Below are 21,435 nucleotides of genomic sequence, written 5' to 3'. Positions count from 1 at the left end.
CAGCTAATCCACAAGACTACAGTTTCCATGTTTCGAATTTTACCAAAATCAGACTAGAAATATGTCAAAATCAGGTTCGAAGTCAGAACGATATTATTAAAATCGAAACGACATTTAACATTTCAGATATCGAAAACACAAACAACTCGAAAGAAACATGAAAAAAACTCCTTGACAACTTATTTGCTTACAAGCTCAACCAAAGCTTTCAAAGAAGCATCAGAACTAGAGGGATAACCAGCTTCAAATATACCTCTCAAAGCCATAGCTCTCCCATGAACTTCTCCATCATCCATCAACACCTTAATCCCTTCCATTATATCACACTTCTTCACCATCTCCGCCAATCCGCCGCCACTCGAAACCATATGCCCCACTTTCAGATACTTCACCACCAATTTCGCGTCGTAAAATTGGTCTCCCCTGATCGGCCAGGCCAGAATCGGAATCCCACGCCCGATCGCCTCCACCGTAGAATTCCACCCGCAGTGCGACAGAAATCCACCCGTCGAAGGGTGACTCAGTATCATTAACTGTGGGGCCCACCCCTTTATGATTAGTCCTCTCTCCCCAACCTTTTCCTCCAATCCGTCCGGATAGTACCCTTCTCGGTTAGCATCCGGACCGCGTTTTTTGCCGCCGAAGAAGTTTGCGGGCGGGCCGGATAATCCGGATCCGGGCTGGATCACCCATATAAACGACCGGCCCGATTCCTCCAAAGCCTCCTCCAATTCATCATACTCATCCATAGTCGGGCCCACCTCACTTCCGAACGAAACGTAGATCACCGACCGTTCCGGCTTCGAATCCAGCCATTGGATCACCTCGTCCTCCGTGTAGTTCGACTCGCGCTTCGGCCGGCTGTCCCGGTCGTGGAGCAACGAACCGGTCGATTTCCAGTACGTCTCCGGCAGCAACGGGCCCACACCGAAAACCGGTTTTTTTATCTGACCGTTTAGGTACTCAATAAACAGGCCTTCGAGATCGTCGCACGTGTTGAGTAACAGCGCGGTTGATCCTTCAGCCTCGTCCAACCACCGCGGCGTGCCGCCCGGTTTGGGCGGGCTGAAGTCCATTCCTCCACCACCACCTCGCCTGCTGCCGCCGCCATCCGGGCGGCGGTGCAGGTCCTTCCTCTGAATCTCCAAATAGCTCAGGGCCATGGTTTCGGGCAGCCCGGGCAGTGATCGGGTCTCAGTGGGCCCCATATCGTCCACGTGCGCTTTCCATGCAGCGTACTCAAGAGCGGTGGAGCAAGCGCCGGAGGTGAAGAAAGTCACAACAGGTATCTTCTCTCTCATAAAAATCTCTTTGCTCCAGCTCATCATCACATCCATCACCACGCATCCGGGTCGGGTTTGACCCGGATACCTTTCCGCGAGGAAGGACTCGATCCCTTGTCCCAGCTCCTGATGCGGGCGTTTAGCTACCGGCTTGGCGGGCACAGCCGCCGCAGTCCCCGGAGGTGGTGGTGAATAGGAGGCGGGGATCTGGAGAACTTCAACGGAAGGGTGGAGATGGAGATTGGAAGGAATGGAGGAGGAGAGATGAGAAGGGATGATTAAAATGGATCTGCAATTGTGGGAAGATAGGTTTTTGCAGAGCTCCACGCATGGAAAGAGATGACCTTGTCCGAAAAATGGCAGAACCAATATATCAGTCGTTGTATTAGCAGCTTCCATTTTTATGCTTCTTGTTGCTTTTGTTCACTAATATTCTTGACTACTATATATCTATATATATACACAAGACGATCGACATCACCTGTTATAATATATATAATATAATACATAAAGGAATTGATGACTCTTGGTTGAGAAGTAAAGAATAGGAGGAAAGAGGATTGGAAAAAGATATTTTTGACTAATTGGTGTGAAAAGGTGCATATACGATTACGTGTAGATCAACGGTTAACAATTACTCGGTTCAGAGACGATAATATGTAGATCTACAATTAACAATCACCGATGCAGAGTATAATTATGTGCATATTTACTGTTAACAATTACGCGCAGATTGCGAGGCGATAATGTGATGAATCATGATCTATATATATATATTTTAAAAATAATAATAGTAATAAAATAAAAATTGTGATGAATCATGATGGATGATGGATCAATAGGAAGAAAAAAAAAATGTGATGAATGATGAATGACAACGCGTTTATTGTGTAATAGTTTATTTGGTGTCGGCTACTAGCACTAGCAACTTTAAGTAAAAGTAATAAATACACGCGCGGGGATTCCAATGCATATGGAACGCGTGGCAATCGTGTTTTTTTAAGGGGAAACTACAGATAAATCCCTAATCCAAAACTTGAAACACAGATCAGTCCCTAGGTAGTTTGCCCTAGCATTTCAGTCCCTACTCACACGCCTAACATGCAGATCAGTCCCTAATGTGAATTTTATATATTTTATTATATTTTCTTCTCACTCTCACCCTTTTCTCTCTCCTGCTTTTCTCTCTCTTCATCTTCTCTTTCTTTCTTCTCTCTCTTCATTTCTATCTGCTTTCTTTCTTCTCTATTTCTTCTCCATTTCTCTCCTCTGGTTTCCCCTTTTTTCCGGCGAAAAAATCACTGTAAAACCCACCCACCCCACAATGGCTACAAATGATGTATCTAACGATGTACCCAGTGTGATTCTTGGAAGTTGTCGATACAAAAATCAACTTCACATTATTTCCATAAAAAGTAATTCGACATTAATGGAGATATATGGTGCTATTATCAACAAATGGAATCATATCCATCCAGATGCACTGATCCTCCAATACTTGGCTCCTCGGGAAAGATTGTATGTGACATTGGGCACTGATGAAGATGTGGAGAATATGGTTGCATTGCATCTGATAATGAAGATGAGTGTGGTCGACATTGTCGTGACCTGCAAAGATGAAGCTAATTCGCGTGGAAAGAGGGTTCGCACCGATGGCTGGTAGGTCTCCATCTTTTTCTGTACTGCTGAAATGCATTTCTTTATGGTTGTTAATTATTGTGTGATACATAGTATAAAATATGGCACATAATAGTATCATGCTAATATAAATATGGTATGGACGTATGATACTTACAGTACGTAACCTTGATCTGAGTAGTATGGGTGATAGGTAAATTTGGTACTGCTGGTGGGAAAACATAGTATCATATAATGAGGAAGATAGTACGTTACCTTCATCTGAATAGTATGGGTGATAGGTAAATTTGGTACTGTTAATGGGAAAACATAGTATCATATAATGGGGAAGATAGTACGTAACCTTCATCTGAATAGTATGGGTGATATGTAAACTTGGTACTATTTGTGGGAAAACTTAGTATTATATAATGGATAAGATAGTATGGAACCAGTGCATTGTTATGATATTTTCATGTACATTGTTATTTGGATTCCACTCTATTGTAATCCATTTTTAAAATTTTTTTGAAACCAAAAGCGGCGATCAATCGATGGAAATCGAGGGTAATCCGCTTGGAAATTCAATTGATGCATGGAGACATTGCATCCGTGGGGAGAATCAGTTTTTTAAAGATCCTGATGATTTTAGGCATATGCTGAAAAACTATTCTATTGCTAATAATCGATCATTTAAGTACATGAAAAATGATCAACAAAAGATCATAGCAGTATGCATTCACGAAAACTGCAAATGGAGGGTTTATGCATCATTGTACAAGTCAGATAAGTTATTTAGCATTCGCAAGTGCAATCTTGAGCACACTTGTGGTGATGCTACTCTTCGTACAAGGGGTCATCCTAAAGCCGATGCTACATGGATTGCCCAAATTATGAAACGAAAATTGAGAACGCAGCCAGCTTACACACCATGTGGTATGTTAGAAGATATCCGAGACGATTATGGTCTGGAGCTTCAGTACTACACAGCATGGAGGGGTAAAGAAAAAGCAATGCGTGATATCCATGGTGATGAGACGACATGTTATGATAAACTGAGACGCTATTGTCGTGCATTAAAAATGCATAACCCTGGTAGCATGGCAGAGTATGAGATTGAACCTGCTACTCAAAAGTTTATTCGAATATTTATTAGTTTTGGGAGTTCTATTTCCGGCTTTTATCGGTGTAGGCCGATGATATGTTTGGATGGGACTCACATTAAAAATAAGTACAAAGGATGCTTGCTTTCTGCTGTGTGCAAGGATCCAAATGATTCCTTGTATACATTGGCATACGCAGTTGTTGATGCTGAGAATGATAAAAACTGGGAGTGGTTTTGCATTAAACTGAAACAAATTCTAGATCTTCACAATGACAATAGATCTTTTACCATTTTCTCTGATCGTCATTCGGGGCTTCTTAAAGCCGTCCCGTTGGTATTTCCTAGTAGCCACCATGCATATTGTTTGCGACACTTGGTGGATAACTTTAGAACTCAGGTATTTTGTCACCTCATGTCATACTTTTGTATAACATGTTTCATACTTTTGTATAACATGTTTCATACATTTGTGTAACATGTGTCATACTTTTGTATAACACATTTCATACATTTGTATAGCATGTTTCATACATTTGTATAGCATGTTTCATACATTTGTATAACATGTTTCAAAATAATATAGGTCCTGAGGAAGTACCCATTGCACAACAAGTCATACTGGGCGAGTGTTTTACATAATGCTGCATATGCTCCTACTCGGCAGGAGTTCGATGCAACTATTTCTCGTATAGTGCAATCTATGCCTCTCGCGGCATCATTTATTTCGAATTCTGATCCAAATCATTGGGCGAATGCCTATTTTTCTGGAGAAAGATGGGGAATCGTGAACAATAATCAGGCAGAAAATTGGAATGGTTGGGTTAAAGATGCCCGATCTTTGCCTGTTCCATCCATGATTGATCACATACGGATCAAAGTAATGGAGATGCTAGTTAAACGACAAGGAAAAAGTTTGGCAATGACTGGCATATTGTGCAAGAAAATTCTAAAGAGATTAACAATCAATCATATGGCCTCTCGTTCCTTAAAATATTGTAGATCAAGTAGTACCGCTTTTGAGGTATATGATGAGGACAAGTCGTATAAGGTTGACTTGCAGCACAAGACTTGTTCTTGTAAAGCATGGCAATTAGAGAAACTTCCATGCAAACATGCATGTGCATGTTTGGAGTCAAAAGGATACTCAGTATATGAGTTTGTTGATCCATGCTTTCATATTGATACGTACAAACAGGTATATCAATTCACGATTAACCCAATTCCCTCGTTTGATGAGGACTTTGACTTGTACGATGCGTGTAATGCTCCGCCCGATGTCTTTGTTAATGCACCTGATTCGAGAACTCGACCAGGACGTAGAAAGACAAAAAGAATTCCTTCACAAGTGCAAACTCGTAAACTGAAGTGTACTCGGTGTGGGAAGCCTGGACACAATCGTCGTACTTGCACACAACCAATCTGACTAGCAATTTTTTTTAATGTAAATATTGTCTGCATTTGTGTTACTTAAACTAACTAGTCTTGTTTCTAATGTAAATTTTATGTTTTTCATCAGGGAGGACAAGATGGAGGAGAGCTTACATGATTGCCCATTATGTTATTCAAGTGATTGAAGTGAATGAAAACTGGCTGTTTGTACTTTATTATTATGTGATTTGCACTATGTTGTTTTGAACTTTGTACTATGTTTCAATTTGCACTATGTTTTTGCTATTTGTAGTTTGTACTATGTATTAGGTACTCTGTTCATTGATGGTTTATCATTTTCAGTCTAATGGTACTATTTTTATTTACACATGGTATTGGATATGAGATAGGATGGTATGCCTATTGTTGGTTGATGGTTTATCATTTTCAGTCTAATAGTACTATTTTTATTTACACATGGTATTAGATATGCGATATGATGGTATGTTTGTTGCTGCTTGATGGTTTATCATTTTCAGTATAAAGGTACTGATTTGATTTACGCATGGTATTATCTATGAGATAGGATGGTATGACTTACTCAATTTATGACCGTTACAATATAGCCGTTGCTTATAATATAGCCGTTGCTTATTGTCAGAACTAGTCAAGTCATAATATGACCATAAATGACACATAGGCTCATTTGTTTCTAATTCATGGCTTCTTCTAGTAGCACCACTCAAATGAGTGGGTTAAAATACAAAAAAGGGAAATGCAAGCGTCTTGATTGTGGGAAGAAAACAATAATCATGGTTTCAGAAACTATTTCGAATCCCGGAAGGTTATTTTACTGTTGCCCACACCATGGCTACTCCCATTGGTGTGAACCATTTGAAGTTGGGCAAACTTTTTCCAACTCAAATCGTGAAGAAAATGAAGCTACAAGTGCGTCGATGAACCAAGTCCATCAAGAAAGTGAAGTGAAGAATTGCAATTCTGAAGGTGGAGTAGTTCATAGTTTGATAGTGTTGAATCTAGTAATATTTGCAGTCTACATGCTATGTAAAACCTATGTACTGTTGTTTAATTAGTTCAGCATTTATAGTACGCTTTGTTAACCAATTAAGTATAATGTATTAGCTGATAAAGTACAAGTGAGTCGTGAGTATAGTACCATGTGTTCACTGATAAAGTATATGTTTGCCATTCATATAGTATTTTTACAGTCTATATATTATTGTCGGGCCAATGCATCCATATGATCGCATTTTAAGACACAACTCGTCAGTTTTAGACTATTAAGAATGAATGGAGACAATGTGGGAGTAGATCAACATCGACTATGGTAAGAATTGAGGAAAGTATTAGTTTTACACTTGAGCATTGTAGACTTGTATGAATATATTGTATAGTATATGAGTATCATGTATGAAATTCAACATATTTATGGGATCTTGTATTCCAAACGCAACACTAATGCTCACCTACCTTAAAATAATCATCTAAAACATAATTTATGCATCTCCCGTACTTATTGATCATTAAAACGTCGATGAAATTGGTACAATTCAATTCATCAAAAAATATAGTACGCTTTGTTCACCAATTAAGTATAATGTATAAGCTGGTAAAGTACAAGTGAGTCGTGACTATAGTACGATTTGTTCACTGATAAAGTATATGTTTGCCATTCATATAGTATTTTTACACTCTATATATTATTGTCGGGCCAATGCATCCATATGATCGCATTTTAAGACACAACTCTTCAGTTTTAGACTATTAAGAATGAATGGAGACAATGTGGGAGTAGATCAACATCGACTATGGTAAGAATTGAGGAAAGTATTAGTTTTACACTTGAGCATTGTAGACTTGTATGAATATATTGTATAGTATATGAGTATCATGTATGAAATTCAACATATTTATGGGATCTTGTATTCCAAACGCAACACTAATGCTCACCTACCTTAAAATAATCATCTAAAACATAATTTATGCATCTCCCGTACTTATTGATCATTAAAACGTCGATGAAATTGGTACAATTCAATTCATCAAAAAATATAGTACGCTTTGTTCACCAATTAAGTATAATGTATAAGCTGGTAAAGTACAAGTGAGTCGTGACTATAGTACGATTTGTTCACTGATAAAGTATATGTTTGCCATTCATATAGTATTTTTACAGTCTATATATTATTGTCGGGCCAATGCGTCCATATGATCGCATTTTAAGACACAACTCTTCAGTTTAAGACTATTAAGAATGAATGGAGACAATGTATGACTATATTGTATAGTATATGTGTATCATGTATGAAATTCAACATATTTATGGGATCTTGTATTCCAAACGCAACAATAATGCTCACCTACCTTAAAATAATCATCTAAAACAATAATGGAGACAATGTGGGAGTCAATCAACATCGATTATGGTAAGTTTTTTGTGAATACACATGTGAAGTACGCTTTGTTCATCAAATAAGTACAAGTCTATTGTTGACAAGGTATCTTCGAATGGACTAGACAGTATTTGTTGCTCATTTTTATGGTACGCTTATATTCTTTATACAAACTAATTAATCGCAAAATAAAGTACCATGTGTTCAAAAGGCAAGTACATTTCATCGAAACATATAGTACAATGTATACAATGAAAAAGTACGAGTAGAGCTAATCAATAGTATTATTAGCTCTACAACAAAAGGACAGATTGTTTATGGCATAAAAACACATTCACCTGTTCATTAATTAATTACAAAAAAGACAAGAACCCCAAAACACTTCCACTCCCAGTTTTTTCACAATAACGCCAGATCTATTTCATATTTAGCTTCCACTTCTACTCCCCGATGCCTCAGAAAGATAGCTGCTAGTTTTGGGCGAAGTATTTTGATATCGCAAGTTTTTTCCTTAAACCAAATATCTTCACTGTTTATAGCATGACAATATGCCCACATGCAGACAAACAAGCCGCAATCAAGGTTCCCATCCTGCTGCCTGCATCCATGAACCCATTTAGCTTCCGATTGTATCTGCAACCCAGACCTTCTTTCAACCACCTTGCTGTAAAACGAGGCCTACGAAAATAAAATATTATATTAGTCTACAACAATTCGCAAGAATAAAGAATAACTAATTACAAGAATATGGGCTTACGACATAATCCGCAATTCCTGGGAAATTCGGAGAATAGTCTATGGAGTTCCAATGGTAAATACATTTATCTATTGGGTTCAGAACAAGCAGGAACCAGTGTTCACTGGAATTGATAGGTATCATGACAAATGTTTTACTGAAGATATTTGCTGTGTTTAGCTTGTCAAAAGCCATCGTTCCAAAAATAGTAAAATCATTGAGAAGACGATCAAACTTGGCATCGCTCATTCGTTCTACGTCCATCCGAGGTCGCGACATTAACTCTTGCTACGAAACATAATAGAGAATATTAGATAACATTGTAATGTATGCAAAATTATTTGTTAAACCACTATATACCTGGGCAGGGGAGTCAAGGTAATCAATCTCATGTCCATGCTGGGTCATGATAGATTCGGAACATAATAGATTCAAGTACAAATCTATGTGTTCTGCACTCAGCATTTCATCAAATAAAAGTTCGCACATATGCCTTCCCGTCAACTGATGTGGGCCTCTCTCCACAATAATTTCACTACAGTAAGACATAACCACGTACTATTGGATAAGTAAACTTGTACTATGTACAAAGTTACTACATACTATAACATGCAGTAAACATGTACTATTGGATAAGTAAACTTATACTATGTACAAAGTTACTACATACTATAACATGCAGTCAACATGTACCATTGGATAAGTAAACTTATACTATGTACAAAGTTACTACATACTATAACATGCAGTCAACATGTACTATGCATTCACTTGACATATACCATTAAAGACATTAACATGTACTATCAAGGTGGTTGTGCTCTTACCCTAAATCAACACTTTCCAAGAACTGATCCAACAATATCCTATCTTCTTCGGATATTTGGTCACGACGTACGTAGTCATTTCTTCCCCGGTAATAATCGGCATTCTATATAACGAATAAATCACACCAATTATGACAAAAAATAATAATAATGTAATACTAATATTAGATAAAAATACCTTGATCCCAGGGACTGAAACCGAAACCTTGGACACAGGAACTTGTTTACGACCACGTCCTCGTCCTCGTCCTCGCACGCGTGGAACTTTGGCCTTTGACTTTGGCCTTTGACTTTGACTTTCGTCTCCTTGATTTCTCTCTCTTTCTTCACTTTCGTCTCCTTGATTTCTCTCTCTTTCTTCACTTCGTTCTCCTTCACCTTCCATCCCCTTTCCTCCTTCATTTTCTCCTTCCTTTTCCCTTTCCTCTATCTCTGCCTCTATCTCTATCTCTTTCTCTGTCTCCGTCTCTCTCTCTTTTTCTGTCTCTGTCTCTTTCTCTTTCTCCTTCTCTTTCTCCTGCTCTTTCTCTATCTCTATCTCCTTCTCTTTCTCTATCTCCTTTTCTTTCTTTCTCTTACTCTGCATTTTTTTTTCTTTATTTTTTTCTTCTGTTACATTCCCCCTCTTCCTTTTTAAGTTATTCATCATCTGCTGCAACTAAAAAAAACAATAGTACGAAACATGTTATACCATAGTATTATATTAGTTGACATATAGTATGTTCCAATGGGAATGGAAGTATGAATTTTAGGGTTTATTGTATTAATGACTTACAGATGTTGCTTCCACGTCTCCAATCTCATCTTCACTACTCTCAGAACTTATTTCCACAAATCTGTCAGCACTAATTCCAACAACTGGACCAGAAATTACTTCCAAAACCGGAGAAAGCAACGCTTTCTCTTTCGGGTACACAGAAAATGGTATAACCTAATAAACGTAAAAAATTTGTTAGCAAATACCTAATACATTATATATTTTGTAACTCAAAGTGTTACCTGCACTTGTTTTATCTGATCAAAAAGCAACCTAGCTGCTTCTTCATCGATTGGGATTTTGCTGTCTTGCCACCGGAAGAACCGGGGAAATTTGTAAACACTGGTGCTAACCCCTAGTGACGTGATCCTTTCATGCACCCATGCCTGCGTATTTTGGAATCAATATTAATTGGTATATTCAATATAACATAATATATATTCACTATTAGATATCACTTACCAATAAGCCGATAGTGCATCCATCAAAATACTTCAACCCCCCCTTCAGATACCCCTCCATATTCTCAACAAGAATATCATACACCAACTTTCCCCATGCAAAAGACCCTAAAACCTCCAAATCTTCTACATGCGGATAAACCCACCTTTCTAACGTTTTGTTCCCCTTTGGCAGTAGAATAGTATTTAACAGATAAATAGTGTACAATCTGCTGAAATCTTCAACAGATTGTTGATCGGTCATAACTGCATAGGCCTCCAGTTTATAACCAATATATGGCCTCGTCACTAAAGATAACTTACCATCAAAAATACGTGTGATGAAATCAGTGTCTCTACCATCCATATTCACATCCACCGGTACGCCTTCGTACTGCAGCCCTAATACGATAGATAATTGCTGCGGAGTGAATTCCAAGCGTATAGTATTTCCCCCAAACCAGAAGGCCCGATCTTCTGGATTGTACGCTTGCATGAGAGACACAACCCTATGGAAGCTGTGGTTTATTTTAGGCATGTCCATGTAGTGATAGAAGGGATTTTTCTTCAGTACTTCATGATGTTGTTTCTTCATCACTTTTTTCACACCTTCCATAGTTAGGTGAAAAGCGATCGGTGAGCACCTGCAGCCTATTGATAGCTTGCTGCAATCTTCTTTTACAACAATTCCTGCAATTACATACACATAAAACAAATACAATTATAACAAATACAACGTACTATAAAGTTCCACATGTCAATACCATCCGAAATCACTAGTAATACCATTCAAAGGCACTGGTAATACTATTATGGCATATGACTTATACTACAGGACCATCAAACATTATACTTCTAGTACCACAAGTCAATACCATCCGAAGTCACAAGTAATACCATTCAAAGGCACTAGTAATACTATTATGGCATATGACTTATACTACAGGACCATCAACATTATACTTCTAGTACCACATGTCAATACCATCCGAAGTCACTAGTAATACCATTCAAAGTCACTGGTAATACTATTGTGGCATATGACACATGCTACAGAACCATCAAAGATTATACCATCTAAATGCACTATTAATACCATTACTGCGCATGACACATACTATAGAACCAGTACGAAAAATACAATAAGCCTCTTTCCCATATCCTATATGAAACCCTTGTTAGGACTCAAAATGCTTTGGGGACATGCTAATGTCACCGAAGAATAATACCCATGAGAAAACTGTTACAAAATCATGAAATTCGACAACAAATAAATGATCTTTGCAAACCCAAACAACAGAACAACAAATATTGGAACCGATTTAATGATTAGGGCAAACACCGAATAAAGTCGAGGCATAATACCCATGAGTGGATATGTTCAAAATCATGCAATTCTATAACAAATAAAACTTTTTGCCCTGCTTAAGCAACACCCAAATGGGTCTGTTTCCAAGAAAATGAAAAAAAAATAAAAAATCAAACCTTGTTGTTTACCCTGCTTCACCATTGTTTATAAATGGGTTTGTTTATACTATTTTTCTGCGGTTTGTTGATTCTTCGTGTTTCGTAATTTCTTCCTTCTTTGTTGTTTCTCTGTTGCGTTTCTTCTTCGTTTCTTCTTCGTTTCTTCTTCGTTTCTTCTTGGTCTGAAAATGGGTATTACTGAACGGTGGTTTTTTCTGCGCCTTTTTAGCTTCTTTTTTGTTGTTTGATTTTTGAAATGTAACGGGCAAAGAGCGTGTAATACAAACGGCGCGTGGGAAGTTGAAAAGAAGTTATGTAAAATTAGTATAAAGTAAAGGGTATTTTCGTATTTGCACATTTTATTAGGGACTGATCTGCATGTTAGGCGCGTGAGTAGGGACTGAAATGCTAGGGGAAACTACCTAGGGACTGATCTGTGTTTCAAGTTTTGGTTTAGGGATTTTTCTGTAGTTTCCCCTTTTTTTAAGTGATCTTTTTGTAACAGCAAAAGATTTTTTTTTTTGTTATCTCTGTTTCGTTGCCAACAAATTCAGTGAAGAAATTAACAATTTATTTTTATGTTCAACTTTATCTTAACCCATATTTGACTCGTCTAAGTGAATTAGACCAATTGGACATAAGGTCTAAGAAGGCCAATTGAGAAATAGAAACTCAGTCCTGCTAAAAAATGTACATAAAATCTTAACGGGGAGAAAATGTTGTTTGCACCTTACCTCGTACGTACGACGACACGAGGTATAGTGGTGAGACCTCGGGATCACAGTTTTAAGCGAACTGGAGCTTATTTAACGTAAAAGCCCATTGAATGCGGCTTACGTCCAAATTAATAAGAAGGGAATTATGTTAGAAACTCTAATGAAACTATTTTTCTCTAATGTTCTTTATTAAAAAACACATAATAGTACACTCAAAACACTCATTTTGACTTGATCATCGGGAAACCTGTCCCGGTATCGCAAGAACGACGTTCCACCAAGATTCTGGCATAAACTTGTTGGGCCTAAAGATAAGGCAGTACCAATCACAGCAGAAAACTAAATCCCAACCATAGGGGGTTTAGGGTACAATACCTGAGCGGAATCCGGTTGGATTTCCGTACGCCCTATTTGAACGAGCACCCCCAACTTGACGATGCTTTGGTTTTGTACCCTAAACCCCCTATGGTTGGGATTTAGTTTTCTGCTGTGATTGGTACTGTCTTATCTTTAGATTCTGTGGTCTGTGAGCCACTGTGTGTGATTCGTGGTATGTGAGCCACTCTGTGTGTTCTGTTGTGGTCTGTGTGCCACTCTTGCTTCTGTGTGAACATTATTCTTCCGCTGCATATATATATAAACTGCTCACTTATATATATAAATATTAAAGGGTGGTATAACTTGGATTCTCGACCTCACTTGACCGGACCGCAAGTGCCCTGGAATCCTGTGAGGGAGGGTCTCCAAGATTGCCTATCCTTGTTGCATATGCACCTGTCCCAATTTGGGACTATTGTGAAAAATTGGTCTAATATCTTGCTATGTGCTGAAATTTGTATGACCGCCATGTCTGTCTATTCTATGGCTCATTTTGATGGTAAGGGTGATTTTTCTATTTGGAAACAGAAAATGAAAGGTGTGTTAATTCAACAAAGATGTTATGTGGCTATTGATGAATCTTATGCTGCTGAAACTACTGCTTCTAAGAAAATAGAACTTGATGAACTTGCTTACTCTGCCATTATATTGAATCTTTCTGACTCTGTGATTAGAAAGGTAGGTATGCATGATTCTGCCAAAGGTCTGTGGGAAAAGTTAGATGAGTTGTACACTGAAACTTCTCTGCCCTCAAAATTGTTTTTACTCGAAAAGTTTTTTAGATTCTAATTGGATATAACCAAAGATATTGATGAGAACATAGATCAGTTTACCAGATTAGTTCAGGATATTAAACTGACGGGAGACAAAAGTATTGATAACTATACTCCCATTGTTTTGTTAAATGCAATCCCTGATTCTTACAACGATTTGAAATCTGCTATTAAGTATGGCAGGGATAATATTTCTCTTGAAACTGTTATAAATGGTTTAAAGAGTAAGGAACTGGATTTAAGAGTTAACAAAAGCAATAAGAGTTTTGGTGAGGTGAACTTTGTGAGAGGAAGACAGCAAAACCGATTTTCAAATAAGCCTTCCTCCTCTAACCAAAATGTTTCTCAAAATGGTTATCATCAAAACAATTTTCAAAAGAAAAAGGGCAGGGGCAGGAGTAAGTCGAAAACTCGTGTTAACAGTCGTAAGTGCTATAATTGTGGTGAACCTGGTCATTATGCTCAGAACTGTGCTAAGCCTAATAAGCACTCTAATGATCAGCATGCTAATCATGTTTCTGATAATAATCTTGGTGATGTGTTTATGGTTGGTGAACATGCTTGTGTGAATTCTGTGCTATCATCTCTTGGTGAAAATGATTGGCTTTTAGATTCTGCATGCTCACATCATATGACTCATATGAAACATGTTTTCTCCCACTATGAATCGTTGAATAATTGCAATGTGACTATGGCTGATGGCACAAAACGCCAAGTTCATGGAATTGGAACTGTTTGCTTAAAGTTTGAAACTGGTTATGTGTTAACTTTGCAAAATGTGCGGCATGTTCCTAATTTGAGTGAAAATCTGATTTCATGTGCTATCTTAGAAGATGATGGGTTTCATGGTGGTTGGGGTAGTGGTTGCATGAAAATTATGAGGGGTAATCTGCTATGTTTTAAGGCCATAAGAATGCAAAATATGTATGTATGTCATTCTGAATCATCTGCTTCTGTTAATGCTGTCCAAAGTGATCATTCTATTCTGTGGCATAATAGACTAGGTCATATTAGTAATAAAGGCCTCAGCATTCTGCATAACAATCACTATTTTGGCAATGATAAAGTGTATGAGGTTACTATGTGTGACTCTTGCATCGTTGGAAAGCAAACTCGTGTTTGTTTTCAACCAACCCCTTCCCCCAATCCCCCTAAATGTTATGATATTCTTGAGTATGTGCATGCTGATGTGTGGGGTCCTGCCAGTGTTCCTACACATGGTGGGAACCGTTACTTTCTGTCCATAATTGATGATTTCTCTCGTAAGGTGTTTGTCTTCCTGTTGAAACAAAAATCTGATGTTGTTGATAAGTTCAAAACATGGAAAGTTTATATTGAGAACCAAACAGGAAAACGGATAAAAACCCTTAGGACAGATAACGGTACAGAATTTTGTAATCAAGAAATGGATGTTATGTGCTCTGAATCTGGTATTAAAAGGCACAAAATTGTTCCTTACTCCCCTCAGCAAAACGGGGTGGTTGAACGCATGAATCGAACTCTTTTAGAGAGGGTTCGAGCCATGCTCGCCACTTCGGGTTTACCAACTATGTTTTGGGGTGAGGCTGTTTTGACTGCCACCTATTTGAATAATAGATCTCACTCTGTGCCTTTGAATGGTGATTTGCCTGAATGTGTTTGGTCGGGTAAAAAGGTTGATTTGTCCAACTTACGTGTTTTTGGTTGTGCTGCATTCATGCATCATAAAAGTGATAAGCTTGAACCTCGTTCTGTGAAATGTGTTTTCTTGGGTTATCCTGAAGGGGTTAAAGGTTATAGACTTTGGTTTAAAGGGGAACATGGCTATAAAACTGTTATTAGTCGTGATGTGATTTTTAATGAATCTGTTTTTCCTTGCCTTGTTGTGCATAATGTTGTGAATTCAGAGGCTACTCCAAATGAGGTGGAGTTGTCTACTGTTAAATCTGAAAATCTGCCTGATATTGAATCTGAAATACTTGAAAGTTTGCATGACCAAAATGTTGAACATGACTTGCCTAATGTGGATGACTTGTCTGATTATCAACTTGCTAGAGTCGACCTAGACGTGAAAATGCTAGGCCCCCACAACGTTTTGATAGTTTTCATCTTGCTTCTCATGTTTTCAATGTGTTTGAATCTATAGATAGCAATGAACCTAAAACTGTTAGGGATGTTGTAAAATCTGATAAATCAGCTGAATGGTTAAATGCTATGAAAGAAGAAATGAACTCTCTGCATGTTAATCAAACTTGGACTCTTGTTCCTAAACCTGCTAATTGCTCTTTGATAGACTGCAAATGGTTGTTTAAGGTTAAGGATGAGGTAGACTCCATTAGGTATAAGGCTCGTCTTGTTGCTAAAGGTTTCACGCAAAAGGAAGGTATAGATTATACTGAAGTTTTTGCTCCCGTTGTTAAATTTACCACCGTTCGTATTATGCTTGCATTAGTTGCGCATTTTAATTGGGAATTGAAACAAATGGATGTAAAAACTGCTTTCTTGCATGGTGAGTTAGATGAGCATATTTACATGAAACAGCCCGAGGGCTTCGTAGATGCTAAAAAGCCTGAATATGTGTGTTTGCTGAAAAAATCTTTATATGGCTTGAAACAATCACCTAGGCAATGGAATAAGAAATTCGATTCTTGCATGCTTTCGTTGAAGTTTAAGAAAAGTGATTATGACCCTTGTCTTTACTTCAAAGATACTCGCTCTGTGCATATTTTCTTGTTGATCTATGTTGATGATATGCTCATAATCAGCCATTGTGTGAAATCTGTTGATCATGTGAAAATGTGTCTAAGTGAACAATTTGACATGAAATACTTAGGGGATGCTAAGAAAATATTGGGCATGAACATTGATCGCAATCGAGATAATAATTTGCTGTTCTTGAATCAAATTTATTATGTGAGTAAGATCTTAGAAAAATTTGCCATGTCTAATGCTAAACCTGCAAACGTGCCTTTAGCTGCCCATTTTCAATTAAGTAAGGATCAGTCCCCCAAGACTGAAACTGAAATTGACTCTATGCAAAATGTTCTTTATGTCAATGCGATAGGTTATGTGATGTACTTGATGGTAAGCACTCGTCCTGATATAGCTTATGCGGTAAGTTGTTTGAGTCGCTATATGTCGAACCCAAGTATGCCGCATTGTGAAGCTTTGAAATGGCTTCTTCGTTATTTGAAACATTATTTGCATATTGGCCTAAATTTTTCTAAATCTGAAACTGAAATTGAATTAATTGGCTATGTTGACTCCAACTTTGCGAATGATAGAGACAGTAGGAAATCATCCACTTCTTACGTTTTCACTTTGTGTGGATCATGCATTAGTTGGAAATCGCAACTGCAGAATATTGTAGCCCTATCTACAACCGAGGCTGAATACATCGCTGCCACCGAGGCAATGAAAGAAGCCATATGGCTTAAAGGCATTCTGCGCGAAATTGGTTTTCTTAAAAAGGGTGTCACTGTTTACTCTGATAGCCAATCAGGAATTCAATTATGTAAAAACCCGGTTTTCCACGATTGTACTAAACACATTGAGATTAAGTATCACTTTATTCGTAATATTGTGGAACAGGGTATTATCAAGCTGGAAAAAATCTCATCACAATTTAATCCAGCAGATATGGGTACTAAGTGTCTACCACTCGAGAAGTTTCGCTCTTGCTTAAAAAGCTTGAGCCTAATCTCTCAATCTTAATTACTGTGTGTAATTATAGGGCTGTCTTAGTGACTGCCCCTATTTTTAATCTGTGTGATTATTTTTTTAACGTACGTTGCTGACTTTGTGTTTTGTTGTGCAGGTACATTTAAAACGGCAATGATGACCTCATATCCCAATTTTGTCCCGATAGTCCATTTGGTCCCAGGTGGAGATTGTTAGATAAAAGGGGCCCAAATGTTTATTTGGCCCAAAATTGCTAACACATCTTGTGCAGCCCACTCCCTTGGTGTCGGCCTATTAGCTCACTTAAAGCCCAAGCAGATTCAATCTGGACCGTTGATTGATAAGTCTCGATCTCAGCCATCCATGGCACATATATATATCACCCCACTCTCTCTAAGCCTTCAAACCCTAACCTAGCAGCTGCACCTTCTCTCTTCTCTCTCTTCTCGGCGGCCGAATCTTTCGCCGGATTCCATGGCGGTCGGAGATTCGGTCGATTCTCTTTCCCTTCTTGAAGATGAAGAGAACAACGAAATCTTCCCATCTTCTACCTTCTTGTCTTAAACCTCTCTGTGGTGAGTGGTTTTGTGACCTCTGTGAGTGAGGGTAACAGATCTGGGGAGACACTGTGTGTGTGAGTTCGATTCGTTGGGGTTTTTGGGTTGGGTTGAGACTACAGTCGGAGTGAGGCTGAGATCTGAGCACTCGGATGAAGTTCTGACTGCTCGGCGTGGATCTGTGAGCTTGACACCGGGAGTGTGCTGGCTGCCGCCGACTGGACTCCGGACGTGGACACGGGAAATGAGGACTGAGCCGTTAATGTGTCATCTTCTCCACCGGAGCTGAAAACGGGCAGATTTTCGATCTGCCCCAGATTCGTTCTTATTATTATTATTTCTGTAATTTATTTATTAAGTCATAATCCCCTTCCCCTTAGGCTTATTAATCATTGTAATTCATTTGATTAAAGGTCTGTAATATTAATGCTATTTGAACGGCCACCCAACAGTGGTATCAGAGCCATGGCCCAGACCTAACCATGTGGTGGAAATTCTCGAATCCTCGGTGTCGAACAAAAAAATGGTGAGCTCCCGGTGCGCAAATGGAGGCGGCTCGACGAGCTCCAGGAGGGAGGCTCGGTGGTGTGAGCCCCAGGCGCAAATTGAGGGGAGGCTCGGTGGTCCTTTGTGGTCCGACCTATGTGGTACTTTGTTCGAGGGGAGGATTGTTGAGGTGCAAACAATGTCCCACATCGGTTAAATATGGGAAAGATCTATCCTTTATAAGGAGGGGATAGTAACTCCATTGGTATGAGGCCTTTTGGGGAAACCCAAGAGCAAAATCAGTTGGGCCCGGCCCAATTTGGACAATATCATACCAATGTGGAGTTTGTGCTCATCCCGGGGAGTTCGATCAACGTTTGAAAATAGGAAAGAAAAGTCAGAATGTTAATAAATAAAGACTTTTCTCTCTAAAATCATTTAAAAATAATTAGTGACTAGTTTTATTTTCTCATCATCTATTCTATGCAAATAAGCTCCTATAAGTATTGTTTGCTTATAGGATTTATTTAGTAATTTTAAAAATTCATACCAAGCTCCTATCTTAGAAACAAAAAGAGAGAGATAGATAGAATACAATATATAAAGAAAGATATATAAAGTTGATTCATAGAAAGTATATATATATAAGCATATATATACATGCATACAGAGTTTATGCTGAAGGAAGAATTTCCAAAGCAACTTCCTTAAGTGATGGCATCTTTTCCTGCTTATGCACACATACATATTTGTTTCTCACTCTTTTAATTACTTTCCATGGTCCAGGGTAGCTCCTGCCACAGAGAGAGAGAGAGAGAGAGAGAGAGAGAGAGAGAGAGAGAGAGAGAGAGAGAGAGAGAGAGAGAGAGAGAGAGAGATTAAAAACACTAAAACATGCAGCAAGTTCTATGATAATATAATTAATTTGAACTTGAAAGAATACGAAATTTAGAAAGAGATGCAAAATCGAACCTGAAAAGGACACCTCCGTTTCGACCTTTGAAGTTGTGAATGTAATAAACAGTCTCCATCTTCGGCAGAAACGATTGCGTCAGTGCAGCCAGTTTCGGATAGAAAAACGCCGGATAATCTTTTTTATCGTACGTCAATATCGAAAACTTCAAATATTCCGACATAACGAAAAGAAAAAAATTCATGGATAAAAAAACGCAGTCTTTTCCGACACCAAAATACAATTATGAACAAACTAATTAAGGATACAGCCGGATCGTATTCTGTCAAGTTCACCGTTGAATATAATCATTTTACGCAAAGTCCCGACCACAGCTTCTTTATACAGTTCTTCAACCACAAGCATCTCTTCATCGCATCGAAAAAGCCATCACCAAAATTTATATATATACATGTATATAAATTTATATATATTTAGAGACAAAAGACTAAGAAATATTACCATTAACATTAAAATACGGATATCCAACCAAGAAAAGTTCGTCTTCCGGCTTTACTCTGTCAGCCATTTTAACTTTCGTTCCGAAGCCGAAATCTTCGAAAAACGACGGTTTTGTTAAGTAGTCCAATTTCAATGAAGATCCTCCGAATGCCGATTTTCTTGCAAAATCCACTTCGTTGGCCTCGGGAAAGAACTATATACACATTTACGAAAATACCATTGTACATTATATTTAGAAAAATATTTGAATAATCTTTAAATAAAAGTTCTGAATTCCGAACGTACAATTCGAGTCCGTGTGACTTTCTCTGGAGTAATGACGAGGTCGCAAAATTCACGAATAAGTTGCATACTCCCTGTCATTTCTATACCGCCTTCACCGTCGCCTGATCATATATAATAAACACGAAATTTTTTGCATGTAAAAATAAATATTAAAATTTTAAGACAATTTATTTGATTTTATTTTCGAAAGGTGTCTTAAGGCATAAAGATACTTATTACCTGGTACAGATTCCAAACCAGACGTCGGGAATTCGATTTCCTGTTGCAGAAACTTGTTTCTCACAAACTCTGACAATTTTTAGTATGGTACATTGTATGTTTATTCTTCTGTCGTTACTATAAAACGAAAATGAAAAACAAAAAAAAAACAGAAGAGAATAACGAAAATCGAGTTACCATTAACTGCACATTGTTCTTTAGTGCCGATTCGGTTGCTTCTTTGGCCTGTTAATCATTAGTCATTACAAAATCGGCTAAATTTTGATTCACATCGAGTAATTTACGAAGTTGTTTGTTCGATTTTTCGAGAATTGTACGAAATGTTCGATAAAAATGGCAATCGTGATTATGTCGAAAAAAAACACTAATTTAAAATAGAGAAAGATTACTTGATAAAGAAGTTGTGTATAATCAATTGGAAAAGGCACATCAAAATCTACAGAAGAACCACTCTCGGCACCAGCAGCGGCGGCGGCATTAATCACAAAATCGAGATTTCTCGACAATTTTCGGACAACGGTTTTTTTATTGCATAATATACGTTTCGATTTCTCGATTCGAAGAAACCCTCCATGTGTAATAAGACCCTGCATATTTTTGAAGCAATATTAACTTTAGGAAGTTGCAATGCAATAACATTCTTGATTACATGTTGTAATTAGAATGGAAAAAATAAATAAGTTAATTAATTAATAAATAAATAAAAAGAACCTGTGACTTGGACAAAGATGAAGATGATAGAATTGGAAACCAAGAAACCGTTGGATAATTTAATAACGGCATTTTGAAGTCACAGCTCAAGATTTCGTAGTTGAGTTTGAACTTCTTTTTTTTTTTTTTAGTTTCAATTTTGCTCACAGATAAATATTTATGTGGACTGTGGTGCTAGTAGGTGGCATAATCTGATTGGCCCATTTTTATTTATTTATTTAT

General features: G+C 37.9%; 5 protein-coding genes across 6 annotated transcripts; 2 read left to right on the top strand and 3 right to left on the bottom strand.

The window, feature by feature from the left end:
• Nucleotides 1-75: 75 nt before the first annotated feature.
• Nucleotides 76-2,019, bottom strand: LOC105967235 (putative UDP-glucosyl transferase 73B6). The gene has a single exon (XM_012991834.2). It carries the CDS (start codon nt 1,680-1,682, stop codon nt 180-182), a length of 1,503 nt encoding a protein of 500 aa, XP_012847288.2. The 5' UTR covers nt 1,683-2,019; the 3' UTR covers nt 76-179.
• Nucleotides 2,020-2,283: 264 nt separating this feature from the next.
• LOC105957046 (uncharacterized) lies at nt 2,284-5,741 on the top strand. The gene is made up of 2 exons (XM_012980961.2): nt 2,284-2,942; nt 5,522-5,741. Exons 1-2 carry the CDS (start codon nt 2,608-2,610, stop codon nt 5,577-5,579), a joined length of 393 nt encoding a protein of 130 aa, XP_012836415.1. The 5' UTR covers nt 2,284-2,607; the 3' UTR covers nt 5,580-5,741.
• Nucleotides 3,306-5,510, top strand: LOC148770790 (uncharacterized). The gene is made up of 2 exons (XM_088817856.1): nt 3,306-4,402; nt 4,589-5,510. Exons 1-2 carry the CDS (start codon nt 3,455-3,457, stop codon nt 5,426-5,428), a joined length of 1,788 nt encoding a protein of 595 aa, XP_088673982.1. The 5' UTR covers nt 3,306-3,454; the 3' UTR covers nt 5,429-5,510.
• Nucleotides 5,742-7,627: 1,886 nt separating the features above from the next.
• On the bottom strand, nt 7,628-12,484 carry LOC148770789 (uncharacterized). Of its 2 annotated transcripts, XM_088817855.1 has the most exons (7): nt 10,570-12,484; nt 10,350-10,493; nt 9,529-10,281; nt 9,351-9,454; nt 8,884-9,058; nt 8,545-8,811; nt 7,628-8,465 (listed from the first exon to the last, which is right to left on the bottom strand). In XM_088817855.1, the coding sequence occupies exons 3-7, from the start codon at nt 9,997-9,999 to the stop codon at nt 8,187-8,189; spliced, it is 1,296 nt and encodes a 431-aa protein (XP_088673981.1). In that variant the 5' UTR covers nt 10,000-10,281; nt 10,350-10,493; nt 10,570-12,484; the 3' UTR covers nt 7,628-8,186. The 2 variants fall into 2 exon arrangements, with proteins under 2 accessions (XP_088673981.1, XP_088673980.1); XM_088817854.1 differs by having other exon boundaries at nt 10,350-12,484.
• Nucleotides 12,485-19,167: 6,683 nt separating this feature from the next.
• LOC105966976 (LOW PSII ACCUMULATION protein (DUF1995)) lies at nt 19,168-21,370 on the bottom strand. Its single transcript, XM_088817853.1, has 9 exons — nt 21,214-21,370; nt 20,892-21,089; nt 20,680-20,727; nt 20,503-20,542; nt 20,284-20,384; nt 19,999-20,191; nt 19,806-19,904; nt 19,557-19,674; nt 19,168-19,378 (listed from the first exon to the last, which is right to left on the bottom strand). The coding sequence occupies exons 1-9, from the start codon at nt 21,283-21,285 to the stop codon at nt 19,258-19,260; spliced, it is 990 nt and encodes a 329-aa protein (XP_088673979.1). The 5' UTR covers nt 21,286-21,370; the 3' UTR covers nt 19,168-19,257.
• Nucleotides 21,371-21,435: the final 65 nt, after the last annotated feature.

The sequence above is a fragment of the Erythranthe guttata genome, chromosome 5 (genome assembly GCF_056151865.1).
Source record: "Erythranthe guttata isolate IM_541 chromosome 5, IM_541, whole genome shotgun sequence".
Classification (NCBI taxonomy): domain Eukaryota; kingdom Viridiplantae; phylum Streptophyta; class Magnoliopsida; order Lamiales; family Phrymaceae; genus Erythranthe; species Erythranthe guttata.
This window is presented reverse-complemented; position numbering and strand designations above follow the sequence as displayed.

Excerpts from the sequence above, each read along its gene's own strand:
- LOC148770789 (XM_088817854.1), bottom strand. The coding sequence starts at position 9,999 with ATGATGAATAACTTAAAAAGGAAGAGGGGGAATGTAACAGAAGAAAAA. Across the intron at positions 9,455-9,528 it reads TTTCAGTCCCTGGGATCAAG|AATGCCGATTATTACCGGGG; the intron begins GTATTTTTATCT and ends TTCGTTATATAG. Across the intron at positions 8,466-8,544 it reads CAGGAATTGCGGATTATGTC|GCCTCGTTTTACAGCAAGGT; the intron begins GTAAGCCCATAT and ends TTATTTTCGTAG.
- LOC148770790 (XM_088817856.1), top strand. The coding sequence starts at position 3,455 with ATGGAAATCGAGGGTAATCCGCTTGGAAATTCAATTGATGCATGGAGA. Across the intron at positions 4,403-4,588 it reads TGGATAACTTTAGAACTCAG|GTCCTGAGGAAGTACCCATT; the intron begins GTATTTTGTCAC and ends AAAATAATATAG.
- LOC105967235 (XM_012991834.2), bottom strand. The coding sequence starts at position 1,682 with ATGGAAGCTGCTAATACAACGACTGATATATTGGTTCTGCCATTTTTC.
- LOC105957046 (XM_012980961.2), top strand. The coding sequence starts at position 2,608 with ATGGCTACAAATGATGTATCTAACGATGTACCCAGTGTGATTCTTGGA. Across the intron at positions 2,943-5,521 it reads AGGGTTCGCACCGATGGCTG|GGAGGACAAGATGGAGGAGA; the intron begins GTAGGTCTCCAT and ends GTTTTTCATCAG.
- LOC105966976 (XM_088817853.1), bottom strand. The coding sequence starts at position 21,285 with ATGCCGTTATTAAATTATCCAACGGTTTCTTGGTTTCCAATTCTATCA. Across the intron at positions 20,385-20,502 it reads TGGTTTGGAATCTGTACCAG|GCGACGGTGAAGGCGGTATA; the intron begins GTAATAAGTATC and ends ATATATGATCAG. Across the intron at positions 19,905-19,998 it reads TCCGTATTTTAATGTTAATG|AGATGCTTGTGGTTGAAGAA; the intron begins GTAATATTTCTT and ends GATGCGATGAAG.